The sequence below is a fragment of the Eptesicus fuscus genome, chromosome 6 (genome assembly GCF_027574615.1).
Source record: "Eptesicus fuscus isolate TK198812 chromosome 6, DD_ASM_mEF_20220401, whole genome shotgun sequence".
Lineage (NCBI taxonomy): Eukaryota > Metazoa > Chordata > Mammalia > Chiroptera > Vespertilionidae > Eptesicus > Eptesicus fuscus.
In genome coordinates, this window is record NC_072478.1 from 58,685,188 (window position 1) to 58,706,064 (window position 20,877).

Genomic DNA, 20,877 nt, shown 5'->3' on the forward strand with positions numbered 1-20,877 from the left:
GAGAGATGTCCCCGCTTCCATCCCCATCCCCACTGCTCCCAAATGCTGGGTGTTTGGAGGATCTCACTCACCCGCACAGCCTCTGGTCTGAGGTCAGAGGGAGGGGAGGTTTGGAGAGCCTTGGACACTCATCTAGGATATAGCAGAGTAAATAGTGCTGATTGGTTGGTTTGGGCATTTGGTTTATAGCATCCATACTGATTTTGCTTCTTAAAAATCACTTTTTCTTCAAACCTACACATGAAGGCAAATTATGTGTTTAAGCCTCTGACTCAATATAGCAGATACGTTTGTAAAAACCACAATCAGAACAGATTTAGTGAAATCTTTTTTTAAAAAAACACCTTTTTTTCAAGTGAAAAGAAGTTCTGCAAACATTGAGACATAATTGAAATTCTGTTGCCAAATGTCTCTCGGGTATTGAGATAAGCCAACAACACCTGTACTATTTACTATTGAAGTAAATAGTCATATGGTAATAATACTAATAGTAGTAGCAATTGTAAATGTGGTCACGCCCATGAATAAAAGGAAAGAGACCCTCTACTCACTTGGGTGTGTGAAACTATCTTGTTGTGTACTCTTATTTGGACCTTCCACCCTCTGACAGAATTGCAACAATTATGAACAAGCTAGAGACCTGGTGCACGATTTCATGCACGGGTGGGGTCTGGCCGGCCCTCCCCCATGGGGGCCCATCAGGCTGGGCCCTTGGTGGGGAGGGGTCAGCACGGTTGGTGGCTGGCCCTGCCCCTGATCAGGGTGTTGGGGACTGACCCGGGGCTGGGTCAGCTTTGGGGGACTGCAATTGGGGCCTGGATCAGGCTGGTTGGCTGCCACAGTGCGTGTCATAGCCACTGGTCATTCTGGTTGTTCTGCCTTTCTGGTCTCTGGGCTTTTATATATATAGATAATGGGAACTAAATCTGGGCAGGCTTTTCCCATTGAAACCATCTTATGTTTTTTCCCCCTTAATTACCTTGACATCTATTTTTAGATAGTGTGTTGATATTAACAGCCAACCAAAGGCAATTAATTATATGAGAAAGTTTATATGAGCCAATAGGTTTTTGTTTTGCTGGTATTAGTTTTCTTTTTTGAAAAATAAAAAGTGATAAAATTAGTGATTTCTTAGAAAAATGCAGTTTACCCAAATTGATGCAAGTGGAGAGAGAAAGCTTAAACCAATCAATATTCATAGAAGAAGAAAAGCTTTTGAGAAATAACAAGAAAAGCACAAAGAGGTACCAGACATAGATCGTTGTACAGGGAGATTCAAGTACACTTTTAGAAACCAGGTAGCCCCAATATTTTAAATTTGTTTCAGAATATAGCAAATAATGAAAAATTTACAAATTATTTTAATGAGTAGGTATTTAATGAACACCTAATCCTGATGGAAGCACAAAAAGAAAGCCAAAGGTCTATATCCTTTGTGACAATTGATATAAAAATCTTAAATGCAATATTAGAAGTAGATTCCCAAACCAGTAGGAAAATAACACATCCTAACCTGCTGTTTTGTGTTGTTGTTTTTTTTAAACCAGTAGTGCAAGAATCAGATTAGGGTTCTGTTAGTAAACTTGTTAATAGAGCATACCATACGAATGGATCTGAGGAGAAAAATATGATTACCTTCACAGATGCTAAAAAAGCCTTTTAAAAATTCAACAGCTACTTCCTATAAAAAAATAAATAAAATTGCAATGAATAGATACTTCCTTAACATGATAAAATTTAAATTGCCAGATAAATTACACATATGGAAATGTATGTACTAAAATTATTTGTCGATATACAATCAGAACCTTGGGTATCCTGTATTTTAATTTGCTAAACGGGCAATCATAGATAAAATGTACAAGCCTCGTCCTAAAGAAGGTTCTTACTTAATGGAGAAATAGTAGAGTCATTTGCACTGAGATCAGAAATACGGCAAGAATTTTTAGTTTTCAGCTTCTTCATGGCAAACATTGAATATATCCTTTAGAAATTATTTCCAGCTAGTAGAATTGTCTTGGTTATGGGGCACAGAATTATGTTGAATAATAAAAGTCGGAAAGACTGAAGAAAAAAATATTACTATAAAGTACCTCAAGTTAAAAAATAATCAATAAACACTATCCAAACACACTCAAAAAGGTGACAGCATCAAAAGTCTAGAGTTAGTAGCCTTATTACTGATGCAATGTGAAAATGTTCCCTGACACTGACGCCCAGCCAATAGTTACAGATTGTGCATGGATCGCCATCAAGCTCAGTCTGAGACTCTTTAATAGGGGCATTACAAGTCAATAAATATTTTATTCTTCCAATAAAATGGAATCGTGATTATAGCAAGGTCAAAGTCCAGATTTCCTAGGAAATGTAAGTAGTAAAAGCTACATGATCCAACACCTAGGGGGCAAAAAAGAAGAAAAAATTCAGTAGTACATTTATGCTATATCTTTACGTTTAGTGTGCTGGTTGAAACTACAGGTTCAGAAAGAGACAGGCCTTTCAACCCTGATATTTCCATATTTACTCTGGCAAGTAAATTATCTTCCGTTTCTTTACCTGGATGGTTGTGAAGGTTACTAGTAAAGATCTTGTAAAACCCTTAAGAGTACAGCAAGTACAAGACATGTTAGCAATTCATGAATGTTTTAGAAAAAACACACGACAATGCATTTATTACGTTAACATCTAACATATCTATATTCACCACGCACACGGAGTAGGACGCCCTCCTGCTGACCCCAGGCACCTCTCGACCTAAAGAACTGCAGGAAAAGCCTGGGTGCTGTTCAGGAACCTGATGTACATGGACTTCGGGACCCTAAGATGCGCACCAGGAGGCAGAACCCCACTGTTTGCAGAAAGGGCAGGCGCTGGGCGGGAGGGAAAGGCTGTGGAGCTAAATCACGAAGAATCCCTCCCCTGCGGACCCGGGAGCCGAGCCCGCGCAGCCCGCGCAGCCGCCCGCGCAGCAGCCCGCGCAGCAGCCCGCGCAGCAGCCCGCGCAGCAGCCCGCGCAGCAGCCCGCGCAGCAGCCCGCGCAGCAGCCCGCGCAGCAGCCCGCGCAGCAGCCCGCGCAGCAGCCCGCGCAGCAGCCCGCGCAGCAGCCCGCGCAGCAGCCCGCGCAGCAGCCCGCGCAGCAGCCCGCGCAGCAGCCCGCGCAGCCCGCTCGGGTCAGGCCGTTGAGCCCGCGGAGCAGGTGCGCGCGGCCCGCCCTCCGCCGCCGCCTCCCGCGCCGGGCCGCACGCGCAGGCGCAGTTAGCAGTCGCTGCTGGGCAGCCGCGGGCGGGACGGGTCTGGGAGACGCGGGGACCAAGTGGCAGCGACTCGGACATATGAGCTGCCACTGCCGAAAACGGGCCCGCAAGACAGGTGCGTGGGCACAGGCCACCTCCCCGCGGCCCCTTGCGCTCCGGGGGGGGGGGGGGGGAGGGGGGGGAAGGATGAGGAATCGAAATCGTTGCTTTTTGCCCCAGGGCGGGGGAGGGGGGGAAGGGGCGGGGACGCACCGCTTCCTTTGGAGACCCGCCTGGCTGAACTGGTGGGGCAGGTGAGGGAGCGGCGTGGAGATCGGGGTGGGGGTGCCGCGGTGAGCTCCTGGGCGGCTCTCCCGGTCAGCCCGGCGGCGGGATTTGGTGCCGCCAGGGTCCGTTGGGTCCCGCGGAACCGCCGTGTCCACCTGCTGCGCTGGGCTCGGGAGGACGCGGGGTGCCAGGTGCCCCCAGCCCGGGCAGTCCCCGAGGCTGAGGCCCCCGGAGCCGAGGCCGTTACTCCAGCGGTTACCATTCCAGCCCGTTCCACGCTCGAGCCCGGCTGCCGAGAGGGGAGGTGTGTGTGTGTGTGAGTGTGGGGGGGGGGGGGGGTCGGGGGGGGGCGCTGCTGGTCCCACCCGCTTACTTCTCCCCAAAGCGTGAATTGGCTCAGCCTCCGCCACCCCCGCCCCGGTGAAGGCGAAAGGACCCAGCGCGGGCGGCGGCGGCGCCTGGGACTCCGGGCCACTCCCTGGATGCGCTGCCTGGAGCCGGCGGCGCCGCTGGGGACCAGCCGTGGAGTTGGGTGACATCCAAAGAAGCCCTAATGACTAGAGACTCATTATCTCCTAAAGCCTGTTTATGATCAATCAGTCGCTTTGGCCGATTTTATTTATAACCTTTCCCCAAGTAACAAGGAGGGGGCATTTGCTTGGGATTTAAAAAGCAAAGGACAGCCGAGCTCAGGACGGGGAGAGAGAGAAAGGAACTCAAATGGCCACAGGGGGCGGGGTGGGGTGGAGAGTGGGCGGATGAAGAAGTCTCAATTTAGGAAAGAGTTCATTTATATTGGAACGTTTTGATGCATAAGAGCTATTAAAACCCCCGTCTAGCCTTAAGATTTTGCTGGCTTTAACATTTTACAACTTATAGGTCACTTAATCACTCTGGGTAAGCCCTCCTTTTGGTGACTGTAAGTTTGATTTCTTTTCAGTTTACACAGTTTTGCCTTCAGATCGAATTGGTTCAATCTTCCAGTCACATTTACACCTTATCCCTAAATCCTTAGAACAAAGTATTCTATATTCTTGATGAAGTTAATTATTATGTGTGTAAATGGTGTATATTGATGGCTCTGAACAAATTGAATAGTGCAATAAATTAGCTTTATTTCTTATTTTCAGTACCTAATAAATTTTAGTGATCTTAAATAGAAAGCTAGAATTGTTAACCTTAATGGACCGTTAGGTCATCTAATTTAACCCTTTTACGTGGCCAATGATAAAACAGGCCCAGAGCAGTTTTAACCCAGTGCCTTTTTATTTAACCCATAGCCTTTTTATTTTTTTAAATATATTTTTATTGATTTCAGAGAGGAAGGGAGAGGGAGAGAGACAGAAACATCAATGATGAGAGAATCATTGAACGGTTGCCTCCTGCACACCCCCAACTAGGGATCGAGCCAGCAACCCAGGCACCTCCTGTACACCCCCAACTGGGCATCAAGCTAGGCATGTGCCCTTGACCAGAATCGAACCTGGGACCCTTCAGTCTGAAGGCCGACACTCTATCCACTGAGCCAAACTGGGTAGGGCTAACCCATTGCCTTTTTAAAAATAGGACTAGAAACCTTGCCATGGTGTGGGTTCAGTGTGTTTTCTATCATCTCATTCTGTAGATGAGTTCCCAAAGCTGCACGACAACTAAAACTTTAAATAATAGTGATTTTCAAATACTGTTTTTGAGGCACACTAGCATTGGATGAGTCCCCAGCTGGCCATTAAACCTGAATAGCAACAAGGCATATAAGAATAGCACATAGGAAAGCATGAATATGTTAAATAGGCGAGTGTTGAAGAGAATGACAAAAATGAATCTTAAATGGGCAGAATTTATGCTGAGAACTACAGAGAACTATTGAACATTTTTATAAACAGCAAAATAAGAGTTGCTTTTTAAAAGAAAATTCATGCTAGAAGGTGGAGGATGGATTTGAAGATTGGCAAGACTGGAACTGAAGAGGCATAGTGGGAGTTCTCCTTTTCAGAAAGCACGGGTTCTTTTCCCATCCTTAAGGCTGTGGCATGGGGACAGAGAGAAACGTTTAAGAAATACCCAAATGTATTTAGTTACCAATGACTAGTTTTAAGATAATGGTTGACTGGAGGAGCAGTTACTGGGAGAAGGGAATTAAGGAGCTAGAGAAGCAGGCTTGGGAGGAAAAACCAAGTTCAAATTAATGGAAGCTTTGGGATATCCTTGAAGATGGATAATGATTTGAAACTAAAGAGGAAGTGACCTCTGAACTGTGAATAAGATTTGAGAGTTTTAGCTGGCTTTTATAGCTAGAAGCCAAGCATGTTTTGCTAATTACTGTAAGTTTAGTGTCTGATACATGCCTGGCACATAATTGATGATCACAAATATGTGTGAATGATGAATTTTATTACCTACTGGCTAGGCTCCCCTGAATTTCTAGAAACATTAGCTATCACTAAACGAATACATTCTGTAGCGTGCTATTTCCTTCTCTGAGAAAACAGCTGCATTTTAAGTCGTCTTGCAGCTTCTTTGGAAGAGGCTGCCTGCCAACAGCGTCACTGTTACCTGCCTCTCCACCTCATTTGTGACCCTTCCAAGTGAATTTTTTTTGTCCACTTTTATTTTTGTGATGTAGTAACACAAAACTTTTTTTCTGTTTATTATCTTTTCTAGAAAAGCAAATTATGAATTGAGTTGTTCAAATGCAGCATGTCCATAGCAAGATTGTGAATAACTCATAATCAGAGACGGTTTTTCATAAATGTAGAGTAGAATTTTAAAATATGATTAATTCTCCATATTAAACCAGAGCATAAAACAGCAAACTTCCTAGACCATTATATTTCTACTCTATAGAAATGCCTTCATTGTGTTAAGTTTTAACAATGTTCTAATAAACTTTAGAGGACCAATATCAGAAGCATTTCCATAACTATTTATCTGTCATAAAACCATAAAAACATCTATTATGTAAGGATTCAGTTCATAAAATTTTCTAGGAGTTAAATTCCAGAAAGATTTTTACCTCTAAGGAGCTTGTAGACTTTTCTAGTGAATACTCCCTCATTTTATTTCTGTTTTTCCCCAATTGCTTAGAAACCCTTACACTAAATTTATTGCTGCCGTGCTGCTAAGAGAAAATCCTCCTAGTTGGTTGCTTAGAAACACCTATTTCCTTCCTTCCTGGAACCTTCTCCCTCCTCCCCTCCCCCCATCATTTATGCATTCATTCATTTATTTCATAAACATGTATATGTTCCTATTTATCATGTTCCAGCACTCTTTGGGACACTATGAATACAGACATGATAGAGAATTCCAGTGCTGGGTGAGCTTATATATATGTCTGTTTTGTTTTTTGCAAGCTGCCCCAAGCTGTTGTTTTAGAACTATGTAGAAATAGTATAATCTAAATAAATAAGAAATGGATCATTATAATGTTTACGTAAAAAATTAGCAAATGATGCTATTTAGTCAATTTTAACTTTAGTGTGTAGCTATGGTTTTAAAACCCAGTGCAGATTTATTCACATATTCAGGATTTCAGTTCTCATCATTTCACTAATCCCAGGCTTTCAGTAGTTTCTCACTTTTATAACATTAGATCCAGATGCCTTGGGTATTTTGTAGCACTTTGTTGCCTAAACCTCCAGAAAGTTGTATTTCCAGTGATTATTTCTGCTATTATGGTTCCCACTTTTTGCTGTATTTCTTAAGGAATTTTTATTGTTTCTAGGTTCTTCTGATTTAGGAAAATATACCCAGTTTTCATTAACAAATGTATTAATAAATGTAATTCTAAGAAATTAAAAATTTTAAAAAGCCACCTCAGAGGCCTCACATGGTTTCTGGTGTTCCTGAGGAGTGGATGGCTGTGATGGTTAATTGTATTTGTCAACTGAACCACACTGTGCCCAGATACTTGATCAAACACTGTTCTGGGTGTGTCTGTGAGGGAGATTTTGAATGAGATTACATTTGAATGTTAGAATGAGTAAAGCAGATTGCCCTTCCCAGTGTTGGTGGGCCTCATCTAATCAGTTGAAGGCCTGAATAGAACAACAACAAAAACAGAACCCCTCCTGCCTGTATTTAGCTGGTACTTCAGTCTTTTCCTGTGTTTGGACTCAAACTGAAACGTTGGCTCCTCTTGGGTCTTGAGCCTGCTGGCTTTCAGACTGGAATTTATACTATTGGTTCTTCTGGCTCTCAGGCTTTCAGATCCAAGAGTAGAAATGCAAAACAAGCTTTCCTGGGTCTCCCTCTTAACTCCACTTCACACCTAACTCCAAAGAAAATATAATCTAGTATTGTCTCCTGGAAAAAGAAAAAAACAACTTGGTGATCAGCTAGCAATCTCTCTCACACTTTACAACAAATATTGGGGATCCTGTGATTGTCTTATTTTTAGTGGTCTAGTTACCTCTGCTGTGGAATTGAGCTTTACTTCAATACTAATAAATGAATTGCACTTTATAGTTTGTGATTTGGAGTTCTCAGTGGAAATTTATTAAGGCTTTTAGGTGATGTTGGTGAAGTTCTTTGAAGTATATTAGTCTGCTTGGTCTTGGTTTCAAAATATTAGGGAGAATGGTATTTCAATGGACAAAGTTACTTATACTTTAATTTGTTATTGATTAGCCCAGAATCAATGCAGAGAACTTACATGAGATCAATGATGCATGAAAATGAAGGCACAAATGTTCTTTGGTGATTTTAGCAACTTGTATGGTGAGAAATACACAAGAGGCATAGAAGCTTGGGCTTGCTATCTTTTATATGTTTATAAGGAGGTAAGATGGTAGCATCACTAAATGTTTTATCTTATACCGTATAAACAAATGCTTGCTGCACTAAAACTGCATAGCTCAGAACAACCGTAAAGATCAATACAGAAATAGAGGACTTGAACAATACCAGGTGTACCGGTTAATAATGCGGATTTTTTCCCAATAGATGGAGTTACACATATGTTGATATATATGCGATTTGATATGTATGCTATTTTGTTGTATTGACAGCAAGCTTCAAAACTTCATATGTCAAATTTGCTGAAGGTGTTAACATCATAGATATTTTTATGCTTAAAAATGTCGAATTTCGTGCCAAAAATAAGAGCATTTGGGGGAACTTTTAATTCATTACTTTATTTTGAAGACAAGTGCTGCTGAATACTTTGGGAAGCTTATGGTGAACATGCTCCATCTCAAGATACTTGTGAACGCTGGTTTAAATGCTTTAAAAGTGATGATTTTGATGTGAAAGACAAAGAACATCCAGGTCAACCGAAAAAGTTTCAAGACCAACAATTATAAGCATTATTGGATGAAGATGCATGTCAAACTCAAAAACAACTTGCAGAAAGATTAAATGTTGCTCAGCAAACAATTTCCGATCATTTACAAGCAATGGGAAATATTTGAAAGGAAGGAAAATGGGTGCCACATCAACTGAACGAAAGACAAATGGAAAACTGAAAAGTCATCAGTAAAATGTTGCTTCAATGGCATGAAAGAAAGTCTTTTTTTGCATTGAATTGTGACTGGCGATGAAAAGTGGATTTATTTTGAGAATCCCAAATGCACAAAATCATGGGTTGATCCAGTCAACCATCAACATCGACTGCAAAGCCAAATCCCTTCGGAAAGAAGGCAATGCTCTGCGTTTGGTGGGATCAGGAAGGTGTGGTGTATTATGAGCTTCTAAAACCAGGTGAAACCATTAATACTGATCGCTACTGACAACAAATAATCAATTTGAACCATGCTTTGATCGTGAAGCAACCAGAATGTGCCAGAAGACACGGCAAGGTAATTTTGCTTCATGATGATGCACCATCACACACTTCAAAACCAGTTAAAGACACGTTAAAAGATCTTGCCTGGGAAGTATTAACCCACCCGCTGTATTCACCAGACCTTGCTCCTTCAGATTACCACTTGTTCCGATCGATGACACACACACTTTCTGAGCAGCACTTCAAAACATACGAAGAAGTGGAAAATTGGGTCTCTGAATGGTTTGCCTCAAAACAAGAAAAGTTCTATTGGGACGGTATCCACAAATTACCTGAAAGATGGGGGAAATGTGTAGATAGCGATGGACATTACTTTGAATAAAGCACTTTTGATGTTTCACTTGAAATTATCGTGTTTTCTTTGATTACAAAATCCACATTATTATCCGATACACCTGGTACTATAAACTATTTGGACATATTAGGACAAATAAAGAACACTCCACCTAATAACAGCAGAAAGAAAAATGGATACCAATTTATTGAAAGAAATAATAATGCCAATATTCCTCTAACTCTTTTAAAATATTTAAGAGGAGGGAATAATTCTAGACTCATTTGATGAGGCAGCTTTACCCTGATATCAAAACCAGACAGAGACTCTGTAAGAAAACCTCAGACCAATACCCTCTATGAATATTGATGCAAATACATGTTTTTCTTAAGTGCACATGGAATATTCTCTAAGATAGACCATATGTTAGGCCATAAAACATGTCAGTAACTTTTTAAAAATCAAAATCATACAAAGCATCTTTTTCAATTACAATATAATGAAACCAAAATCAGTAGCAGAAGGAAAACAGGAAAATCCACAAATGTGTGGAAATTAAACACCACACTCTTAAACAACCAAAAAGTCAAAGACAAAATCACAAGAAAATAATAAAATATCTTGATATAAATGAAAACAAAACAAAACAAAAAACACGCCAAAACTTATCAGATACAGTGAAAGCAGTGCTAAGAGGGGAACTCACAGCTGTATATGCTTATATTAAAAAAGAAATACTTCAAATTAACAAACTAACTTTATATCTTAAGAAATTAGAAACACCAAAGCTAGCAGCAGGACAGAAATAATAAATATTACATGATAAATGGAATAGGTCATCTATAATAATAAAAGCATAATATGCTAATTAGACCAGACGACCTTCCGGATGAAGCCAGGGCTGCAAGGGAAGCCTGGGTCCCGGGTGCCGGAGGGAAGCCCGGATCCTAGGTGCCAGAGGGAAGCCGGTGCTGGCAGCCAGGGGAAGGAAGGCCTACTCTTGCATGAACTTTGTGCATCGAGCCTCTAATAGGTAAATAATAGAGAAAACAGTGAAACCAAGGGTTGGTTCTTTGAAAAGATCAACAAAATTGACTAACTTTTAGCTAGATTAAATAAGCAAAGAAAGAAGACTCAAATAATTAAAATCAGAAATGAGAGAGTACATTTCTACAGATTTTATAAAGAGAATATTATGAACAATTAACTGAGGCCCGGTGCACGAAATTTGTGCACTTGGGAGGGGGGTCCCCCAGCCTGGCCTGTGCCCTCCCACAGTGCGGGAGCCCCGTGATCGATCGCCCCAAAGAGGTAGGCCCCGCCCACCCATCTGGGGCTCCTTGATGGGTCGCCCCAAAGAGGTAGGCTGGAGCCGGGGGTCCTGCCTCTGCAGCTGGTGCACAGGGCCTTGCGAAGCCCGGCAGAAGCCGCATGGAGCCATCTTGTGACAGTGTGAGGGCATCACACATGAGGGTGTGATGACTACTTAGCCTTTTATTGGTAAGGATATGCCAACAAACTACAACCTAGATTAAATGGACAAATTCCTAGACACACATAACCTATTAAGATTAAATCATGGTGAAATAGAAAATCTGAACAGACTAGAAGGTGATTGAATCAGTAATCAGAAACCTCCCAATTCACTGGTGAATTCTATCAAACATTGAAAAAAAATTAATTCCAGTCTGCTTGAAGCACTTCCAAGTAATTAAAGAAGAAGGAACACTTCCAAACTTACTCTATGAGTGCAGCAATAACTTGATATCTGTCAGACAAAGAAACTATAAGAAAGCTACAGAACAATATCCCTAATGAATAGGGATGCAAAAATTGTTACCAATTAAAATGACGAAGTGTCTTCCTGGGATTTATTCTTGGAATGTAAGGATGGTTCAACATATGAAAATCAATCAACATAAGATACCACATTACCAGAATGGAGACAAAAACCCCACATGATTATCAATTCATCCAGAAAAGGATTTAACAAGATTCAGCACCCTTTTATAAAAAACGAGGGGCCCAGTGCACGAATCTGTGCACCTTGAAAGGAACTGTGGACCGCAAGGCTGCGGTGGGCACAGGGGCAGGTCTCGGCCCATTCTCCGTGCCCTTACCCAGTCCCTCCCACCATGGCCCCCGGTCCCCTGTCTGCCAGCAGCCCTGCTCCCACTGCCGCCGCTCCCACACACTGATGGCGCTAGCCCCGCTCACACCCGTTGACAGTGCCCAGGGCGAGTGCACGGAGGACCATGGCGTGCGGGAGCAAAGAATTTTCAGTAACCACCAGAGGCTCGCCCCCATGACAGCGACCGGTGCCCTGCCTTGGTCTGGTGCCCCTGCTCACCTGCTCTACCATCCTGCCACAGCCGATGCCTGCCATGTTCTGCGCGCATCCCCTGGTGGTCAGTGCACGTCATAGCAACTGGTTGTTTGGTTGTTCTGCCATTCGGTCTATTTGCATATTAGAGTTTTATATATATATAGATACTTAAAAACTATGAACAAAAAAACCACACACTATCTCACAATAATAAAGGCCATGTATGAAAAGCTAACATCATACTCAATGGTAAAGACTGAGAACTTTTCCTCTAAGATATGGAACAAAATAAGGATGCTGGCTTTTGTCACTTCTATTCAACATAGTATATGTTTCCCCCACTATCTGAAAGTAGATTTTTTTCCTATGAAAACTTTCACAAGTCAAACTGGTGTAAAGCAAAGGGTACCCCCCACTTTTTGAAAACGGGATACCTGTACTGGAAGTCCTAGCCAGACCAAGTAGGCAAGAAATAATAAGACCTCCAAATTGAAAAGGAAGAAGTAAAATTATCTCTATTAACAGGTAACATGATCTTATATGTAGAAAAACCTAAAGATTCCATACACACACACACACACACACACACACATACACACACACACACACACCAAAATACTTGTTAGAACTAATAAAGGAATTGTAGTTGCCAGGGACTTAGGAGATGGGGGAATGTAGGAGTTCTTTGATGCATATGGTTTTAGTTTTACAAGATGGAAAGAGTTCAGCAGATTAGTTGTATAACAGTGTGAATTGTTATACAACTACTGAACTGAACAGTTAAAACTGGTTTAAATTATAACTTGTATGTTATGTGTATTCTACCACAATTAAAAAAAAAATTAAGGGAGGAGGAACCAAGATGGCGACAAAGTTAAACAACTAAACTGCCGCCTCGCACAACAATTTCAAAAATACAACTAAAAGACAAAACGTCTACCACCCAGAACCACGGGAAAGCTGACTAAGTGGTAGATTTACAACTAAGGAGAGAAAGGAGCACAAATGCTGAAAAGCTGAGGTACAGAGGTGCGCGAATCGGGCTGGTGGCGGGCGACTGGACGCGCGGCTTTTCTTCAACCCGAAGGGAGACAAGCTCCCAATCACTCTGAAATCCAGTTTCTGGGGACACGTGGGGGACCCAGATGCCTACGGGGAGAAGCTGGACTCTCTGCCTTCGGGGCGGAAAGTGAGAGTGACTTTTTGCAGAGGTGCGCCCAGCAATCAGTGTTTACTGCGCTGGAGCGCAGGGCGCAGGGCGCAGGGCGCAGGGACTTGGAAACGTGGAAAGGCAGAGACGGCTGACGGCAGCCATCGCCGTTTGCCAGGCCCTAGCCTAGTGACGCCCTGAGACCCCGCCCCACCCTGAGACCCCACCCCGCATATTCTACAAACCCGCCCAGCCTCCACACAGTGGCTTTTGCATATAAATGGCCTGTTCTGTGGCAGCTTAACCAAATTAACTGCAGCTCCAGTCAGACTGCTCCAAAACCGCCCAAGCAAAGAGGAGAAAACTAGTTCTTGCTGTAGGTCCTGCTGGGGGGCCTCAGAGTATAGCTGACTTGCACTCCATTGGAGATCTAGAAACTAGGGTATCTAGTGGTCGGTGTGAGACAACACCAGAATTCAACCACTCTCATAAGGGACACATTCAAGAGGCAGACTCAGTGAGCACCAAAGCCCTACTGGAACAAGTCCTGTCTCCTGCACAGCAACTCTCCTGTTATAGATACAGCGGGTCCTCACAGCCAATTGGCCTGGAGGTCAATTCCTCCCAGTGACACCAACAACAATCAAGACTTAACTACAACAAGGCTATACACACAGTACACAAAGGGGTACACCAAGAGTGTCCACCTCAGGTAACTGGGAGGCTGACCCGTTGAACCAATAAGACACCTAGTACACAAAGCTACCCAACCAACTCAGGAAAGCAGCGAAAATGAGGAGGCAAGGAAACAGATCCCAAACGAAAGAAATGGTAGAGAACAAACGACTGGACATAGAGTTCAAAACCACGGTTATAAGGTTTTTCAAGAATTTCATGGAAAAAGCCGATAAATTTAATGAGACCCTCGAGGATATGAAAAAGGTCCAACTAGAAATTAAACATACACTGACTGAAATAAAAAATATTATACAGAGACCCAACAGCAGACTAGAAGAATGCAAGAATCAACTCAAAGATTTGGAATACAAAGAGGCAAAGGACACTCCTCCAGAGAAGCAAGAAGAGAGGAGAATTCAGAAAGTTGAAGATAGTGTAAGAAGCCTCTGGGACAACTTCAAGCGAACCAACATCAGAATTATGGGGGTACCAGAAGAAGAGAGAGAGCAAGATGCTGAAAACCTATTAGAAGAAATAATGAATGAAAACTTCCCCCACATGATGAAAGAAATAGACTTTCAAGTCCAGGAAGCACACAGAACCCCAAACAAAAGGAATCCAAAGAAGACCACACCAAGACACATCATAATTAAAATGCCAAGGGCAAAAGACAAAGAGAGAATCTTACAAGCAGCAAGAGAAAAACAGTTAGTTACCTACAAGGGAGCACCCATATGATTATCAGCTGATTTCTCAACAGAAACTATGCAGGCCAGACGGGAGTGGCAAGAAATATTCAAAGTGATGAATAGCAAGAACCTACAACCAAGACTACTCTACCCAGCAAAGTTATGAAGGGCAGATAAAGAGCTTCACAGATAATAAAAAGCTAAAGGAGTTCATCACCAGCAAACCAGTATTATATGAAATGCTGAAAGGTATTCTTTAAAAAGAGGAAAAAGAAGAAAAAAAGTAAAGATAAAAATTATGAACAACAAATACATATCTATCAACAAGTGAATCTAAAAGTCAAGTGAATTAAAAATCTGAGGAACAGAATAAACTGGTGAATATAATAGAATTAGAGGCATAGAATGGGAGTGGATTGATAATTCTCAGGGGGAAAGGGGTGTCTGTGCGGGGGGTACAGGAAGAGACTGGACAAAAATCATACACCTATGGATAAGGACAGCGGGGGGGCGGGGGGGAAGTAAGGGCAAAAGGGGGGGGTGGGAACCGGGTGGTGGGGAGATATAGTGGGAAAAAAGGAGAAACAATTGTAATCTGAACAATAAAGATTTATTAAATTAAAAAATAATAATAAAAAATAAAAATATCAGGTAAAAAAAAATTTAAACTGCACAGATTAGTTACTTCAAGGCTCCAAGCCCAGCAATATCTTTTTCTTTTAAAAACCAATGTGTGACAAACCTCACAGTTTTGTTTGGAGCTTGATGGCATGTTCACACCATAGTGTAATAGATTTTAAAGTAATACACTGAACTTCATGATGTAATTCTCAATTGTCAGCTGGTGTATCACTGAATAATGATAGAACACTGAAGAATTAAGCAGAAACTATTAGGTTTATATTTCTACTTCTTTATAAAAAAGAGTAAATAGCAACAACAACCTTGGAATATATAATTTTCTTACTGGAGACTATTACAGAACTGCATTGTCTACAGAACAGTTTGGGATCACTTACAGTTTATTCTTAAGTATTTCACTTGTGTAGTAAGGTAGATATGGCTATTTCTGGGTAAATATCTTCATAGCTTAATACTACTAGTAATCTAAATTTTGGAAATTTCTAGGAGGTTTGAAAATGCATGCTGTTAACATTTTTGTGATTTCTTTCCATTGCTTTATCAGTAAACATATAATAACGCAGTGGGTAAAATTAAAATAAGAGGTAGCATGGCACGTTGATGTAATGTTTCTGGATGGTTTCTAATCATGTGACTTTGACCACTTTTTAAAATCTTTCTGATTCCAGTTTGTGGAGTAGAGGTGCTAATGTCCACCCTGTTTATTTCCTGGGCTTCCCATTAATTCTTCCATGGCGGGCCAGTACACCAGAGCTCATTCAAAGCACTTAGAACATTTTTATCCCCAACAAATTAATTATTAAGAACCTAAAGTATGTGTTCATTTTGAAGAAGATATGGGTCTAAAGTGATTTTAATGTTCATTATTACTGCTATTATTAATTTACGCATTTCTGTTTTACTCAAATGTTGTTGATAGTCAAGAAAAACACCTTTAAAATGTATAAATCATGAGAGGTTCTTAAATTTTTAGAACAATGAAGCTTTTAGAGTTATTAACAATTAATAAGCAATTTGCAAATATACTCATTTCTGTGCCAGTAAGTGAAAATTTTAAGAAATAAAATTTCTTGTTATTGAGTCACACTGCCCTCCTTCATTTACTTCCTATCCAAGTTACACTTCCTTCTTATATTCCAGAGAGCTGAAACTCTTCTAACAAATGACAGCATACATCACTTTTTATTGTCTTTGAACATAAAGATGGTGTCATTAACATACCTTTTAATAGAGAATGTTCATATTATGGTAGATCCGTGTTGATTTAAAAAAACATGTGTTTTCATGGTTTTCAACTTTAGAGTTAGAGCCAATGATCTTTAGAAGAAACCAAGGTAAACTAGCCCACACATCCATGCCACATTTTGATCGCAATAGAAAGGGTTTTAATCAGTTAACTATATGGAGAAAAAACTTTGTCTAGCCTAATGATTCTTTTTTAGAAACAGCTTTATTGATACATTATTTGCACCTTCAGTTTAATGTGTGAAAGTCAGTGGATTTTAAAATACTTAGAGTTATGCATTTATTACCATATTCCAGTTTTAGAACATTTCCAGCACACTTCCTTCTCGTCCAAATCTTTCTATCCAATAACCCTTTCTTTCCACTCTTTTCCCTAGGTAATCACTAATCTATTTTCCATTTCTCTGGATTTGCCTGTCTTTTTAATGGGAACATATAATCTGTGATCTTTCATTACTGGCTTCTTTTACTCAGCTGAATGTTTTTGTAATAGAAGTGTCCCATATTTGTTTGGTTTTTAAGCTGTGATTTGATTTCAGCCAAAGACTATCACATTAAATTGTGATAAAAGTCTTTTTCTTTAATTTTTGGTGTTTATCAATGTATTTTGGCTTTATAATGATAAGATTTCCAATAGTATGTTTTTATACACTTATACAATGTTATAATAAATAAAGCAACTTAAACATTTAGGAAAGAAAACGGGGTGCACTTATTATTTCAGTTTGGTGATCACTGTTATCTGTATCTTGAGATTTGTGCCACTGGCTCTTTGTTTTTAGAGGCAGGCCTGTAGGCTCTAGAATCTGTATCCTGTGAGATTGAAAGTTGGTATTTTTCACATGGTCAAAACATAATTTAAGTAATTTTCTTAATGATTTGTTTTAAAAGCCATCCTGAAATAAAGGAGGTATTAAGGAGAAATGATTTCTTTGTAAGTATACTTACACATATTTTTTCAGAACTTTGTTTTATTTTCACTAATAACTTTTAATTTCACAGATAACCAGTATGCATTTCCAAGGCTTTTGGCTATGTTTGGGCATTTTATGCATCTCAGTTAATGCAGAATTCATGGATGATAATGTTGAGATGACAGACTTTGATGAAAATCCAGAAGAGACTGATGTTAATGAAAATGAACTCTCCTCAGAGGTAAGGTTATTGAGAAATCAGTTGTAAATTATTTCTTTACATGATATATAGGAGTGACTAATCTCCTAAGATTTATTTCTGTCAAAACAGTCTTCATTTTCTAAGTAAGTAGAAAAACATGCTTTCCCCCAACTATTTGTTGCTTTGTGTTTTAGAGTGCCCGTGAACTAAAGAAATTTGTGCATGGTACTTAGCATGGTTTTATTACCAAATAAATATGGGGAAGGTTTTTACTACGAAAATAGGAGGAGTTCATCACTGGCTAAAGAGGACTAAGTGCTTCTAGCTAAGAGAAAGGTTTTCAGTCTTATTTCTGACACTGCCAGCTCTCCTTAGGTAAAAGAAAAGGTAGTATTATTTGCAGTTCTCCTAGGAGTAAAGTAAAGTAGCTTTTTTTGTGCATGTCTTGAAGGAAAACAAGTACTAAATAGGAGGATGAGTTAGAAAGGGAAGTGATGATGAGGTCGGCAGTTAGCAAGCTCAACTGTGTTTCTGTCTTAGCATCGATAAGATGTGCTGTGAGGTGGTAACTAACAGGAGTCTGAAAAACTTGGCAGAGTTTTTTTATGTCTTGACAATCCGTAAGAGCTTTCACATTGAGGACTATTCATCTGTAATAATAAAAGCGTAATATACTAATTAGACCGGACAGCTGAACGACCTTCCGGACATCCTTCCGGACGACCTTCTGGATGAAGCCAGGGCTATGAGGGCCAAGGCAAGGCGCTGTGGCTGTGCGGGCCCAGCCCCTTGCACGAATTTCGTGCATCGGACCTCTAGTATATAATATAAGGACAATGAGACATTTTTCAGAAATATTTTTGATGGTGAGAGAGCATCAATTGTATTGTGCCAGCTGTGCTTAAAGGGTGAGAGTAATATGCAGTTGTTATAGACTCATTGTAGAGGTTTCTATTTGCAAATGCAAGTGTTGTTCAGCTGTTTAATGTAAATATTCACTCTCCAGTTAAATTGTAAGCCCTACAAGCACATTCTTTTAAAACTTAGTTTTATGAACCACAGAAAGTAAGTACTAGTAATCAAAGTGCTAATGACTGAGTTAGATACAGCTACTACAGGGCCTTTGGAGGTAAACACTCCAAACCAATTGGCAGATACCTACCCCTCTTAACTATAGTTGTTGATAATTTGAAAAGGTGATAAAAAGCGGGAAAGAACAGTTTTGATTTTTGACCCTTCTAATTGTATGGCATGAGTAATCAAGATACAATAAAGTATAAATAAAGGGCAAAATACACTGCTGGTGATGTAAAGGGTGGTCTAACAGAAGAACGAGGCCTCTGTGACTCCATTGCGCAATGTTCCCTTGTGCCAAAAACAGAGAGAGCAGGTAACTTCATAGTCGGTTGACTATTTTGATAGCAGAATCTTGACCCTGTTGGTAATTATGTGGAATCTTGTTTAACCATTTGTACGCCATAAGCGTCTATAGACGCTAGTGGCGGACCTTTTTAAATTAAATTCAAAATATCGTGGCAGTTAACTGGTTAATTACTGATTTTTCTTCCTTTAACAGACAAGAAATGTTATACTATTAGGACAGGACAGGGACAGTGAAACTAGAAAAAGTACTTCTACATCCTTTTCTCTAAAGGCTAAGAGAAAACATCTCATAACTAATCTTACCTTATAATAGACAAATATGCAAATTGACCGCACCTTCGCTATGCCCAAGCCACGCCCACCAACCAAGCCACGCCCACCAACCATGCCCACCAGGAAACCATTGCAGGGATGTTGGGGTGTGGCGGAGCCCAAGGCAGGGAAAGCCTCGGGCGGAGGCTTTTCCGGCCTTGGGCACCAGCAGGGAGCCTGCACGGATCGCAGGCAACGACCAGGGGGTCGTCTCCTACGATCTGTAGCAGGGACGCTGGGTGTGGCCGAGCCCAAGGCCAGGAAAGCCTCGGGCGGAGGCTTTCCCGGCCTTGGGCACCAGCGGGGAGCCTGCATGGATTGCAGGAAACCACTGGGGGTCAGCTCCTGCGATCCTTAGCAGGGATGTTGGGTGCGGCAGAGCCCAAGGCCACCACCTGGGGCTTAGCCCCGACCCTGAAAGAAGGCAGAAGGCGGTGGCCACAGCCAAGGCCTGGGTCCCCGGTGCCGGCAGAAAACTGGTGAAGGCAGCCAGGTGAATGAAGGTCTATTGCACGAATCTTCGTGCAAATGGGCTACTAGTCATACAAATAAAATCATTAAGGCTGATTCAGAAAGGACCCAGATCTATTAGGTTTGGCAAAATTTAATAATTCATCATCAATTCAAATTATCTCTTGATAATTTGTCAGTAAATTATCTTTAATCTTGTAAGTTCTTTTGTTGGTATGTTCTATATAGTGTAGCGGTTAAGTGTATAAGCTTTGGAGTAGGACAGCCTGGACTTGTATCTAACTGGAAGACGGTGGGCAAGTTACTTTGTCTCTCTCCTATAGTTTCATCATACATGAAATGGGCACAACAATAGTACTTTTCTCATTGAAGTATGGTGAAGATTAAAAGGCCACCGTATCTCTATCACCACCACCTCATCCCTCGTGATCATCATCAGAGCAGCTCTACAGATAATTTGCTTTGCAGTGCTTTCTCTAGTGAATAGTTTTGTTTTATAGGTTCCTAATTTTTCAACAGTGTCATCATTCTCTAGTCACATATCAGTGAAATTTAAGAGTCAATTTTAAACTAGCCTACATGCTTACTAAGTTCTTTATCCATGTATTTTTATTGTGCTATTTATTTTGCTTCTAATGATTTATATCCCCAAATATTATAACCTGTTAGAATTCTTTTAAGGCCATGTCAACTGTGTCATGAGGCCTTCTCTATTACTTCCTTCTGTGTTAGAGGAATCAGTGTATCCTCTGTATATCCTTGCACATATAGTATTTTTTTTCCCATCATCATATCTCTCATATTTTCTTGTATCTTTTTATCACCAGGATACAAAGTTTTGAGGTTAGAGACCATGTTACCTTATATCTGTATTACCTATATGTCCATTACATAATAATTTCTTAACTAGTGAGATTATGTAACTAAAATATTTGTATAGATAAATAACTTTAGATTTTAAAAAATTATTTTCTAGATTAAATATAAGACACCTCAACCTATAGGAGGAGTATATTTTACAGAAACTTTTGATAGTGGAAGGTTGGCTGGGTGAGTATTCATTCAAAAGAATGATTTCCTTGAGTTGATTTGTTTTTTTGAAATTATTGGTTATTGGCTTATGAAAATTGCCCCTACTATGGAACTATAAAAAAATTTTAAAGTGCTTTATTTGACAGTGTAAACCAGTATCTTAACACATTTTTGTATGGTTAGAAATGTTTAACTTGAATGGTTATTTATTTATATAAAGAAAATAAAAACAAATGAATTATGAATATAAAGT

The 20,877-nt window shown here is 40.6% G+C and overlaps 1 protein-coding gene across 1 annotated transcript in view; it reads left to right on the forward strand.

Annotated features, from left to right (window-relative positions):
- The first annotated feature begins 3,291 nt into the window (after window positions 1–3,291).
- Window positions 3,292–20,877, forward strand: part of CLGN (calmegin) — a 41,882-nt gene continuing 24,296 nt past the window's right edge. The window contains exons 1-3 of the mRNA XM_054717714.1: window positions 3,292–3,369; window positions 17,313–17,465; window positions 20,569–20,642. Coding sequence (XP_054573689.1) covers window positions 17,322–17,465; window positions 20,569–20,642 — 218 coding nt within the window. The 5' untranslated portion in view covers window positions 3,292–3,369; window positions 17,313–17,321. The remainder of the gene's footprint in view (window positions 3,370–17,312; window positions 17,466–20,568; window positions 20,643–20,877) is intronic.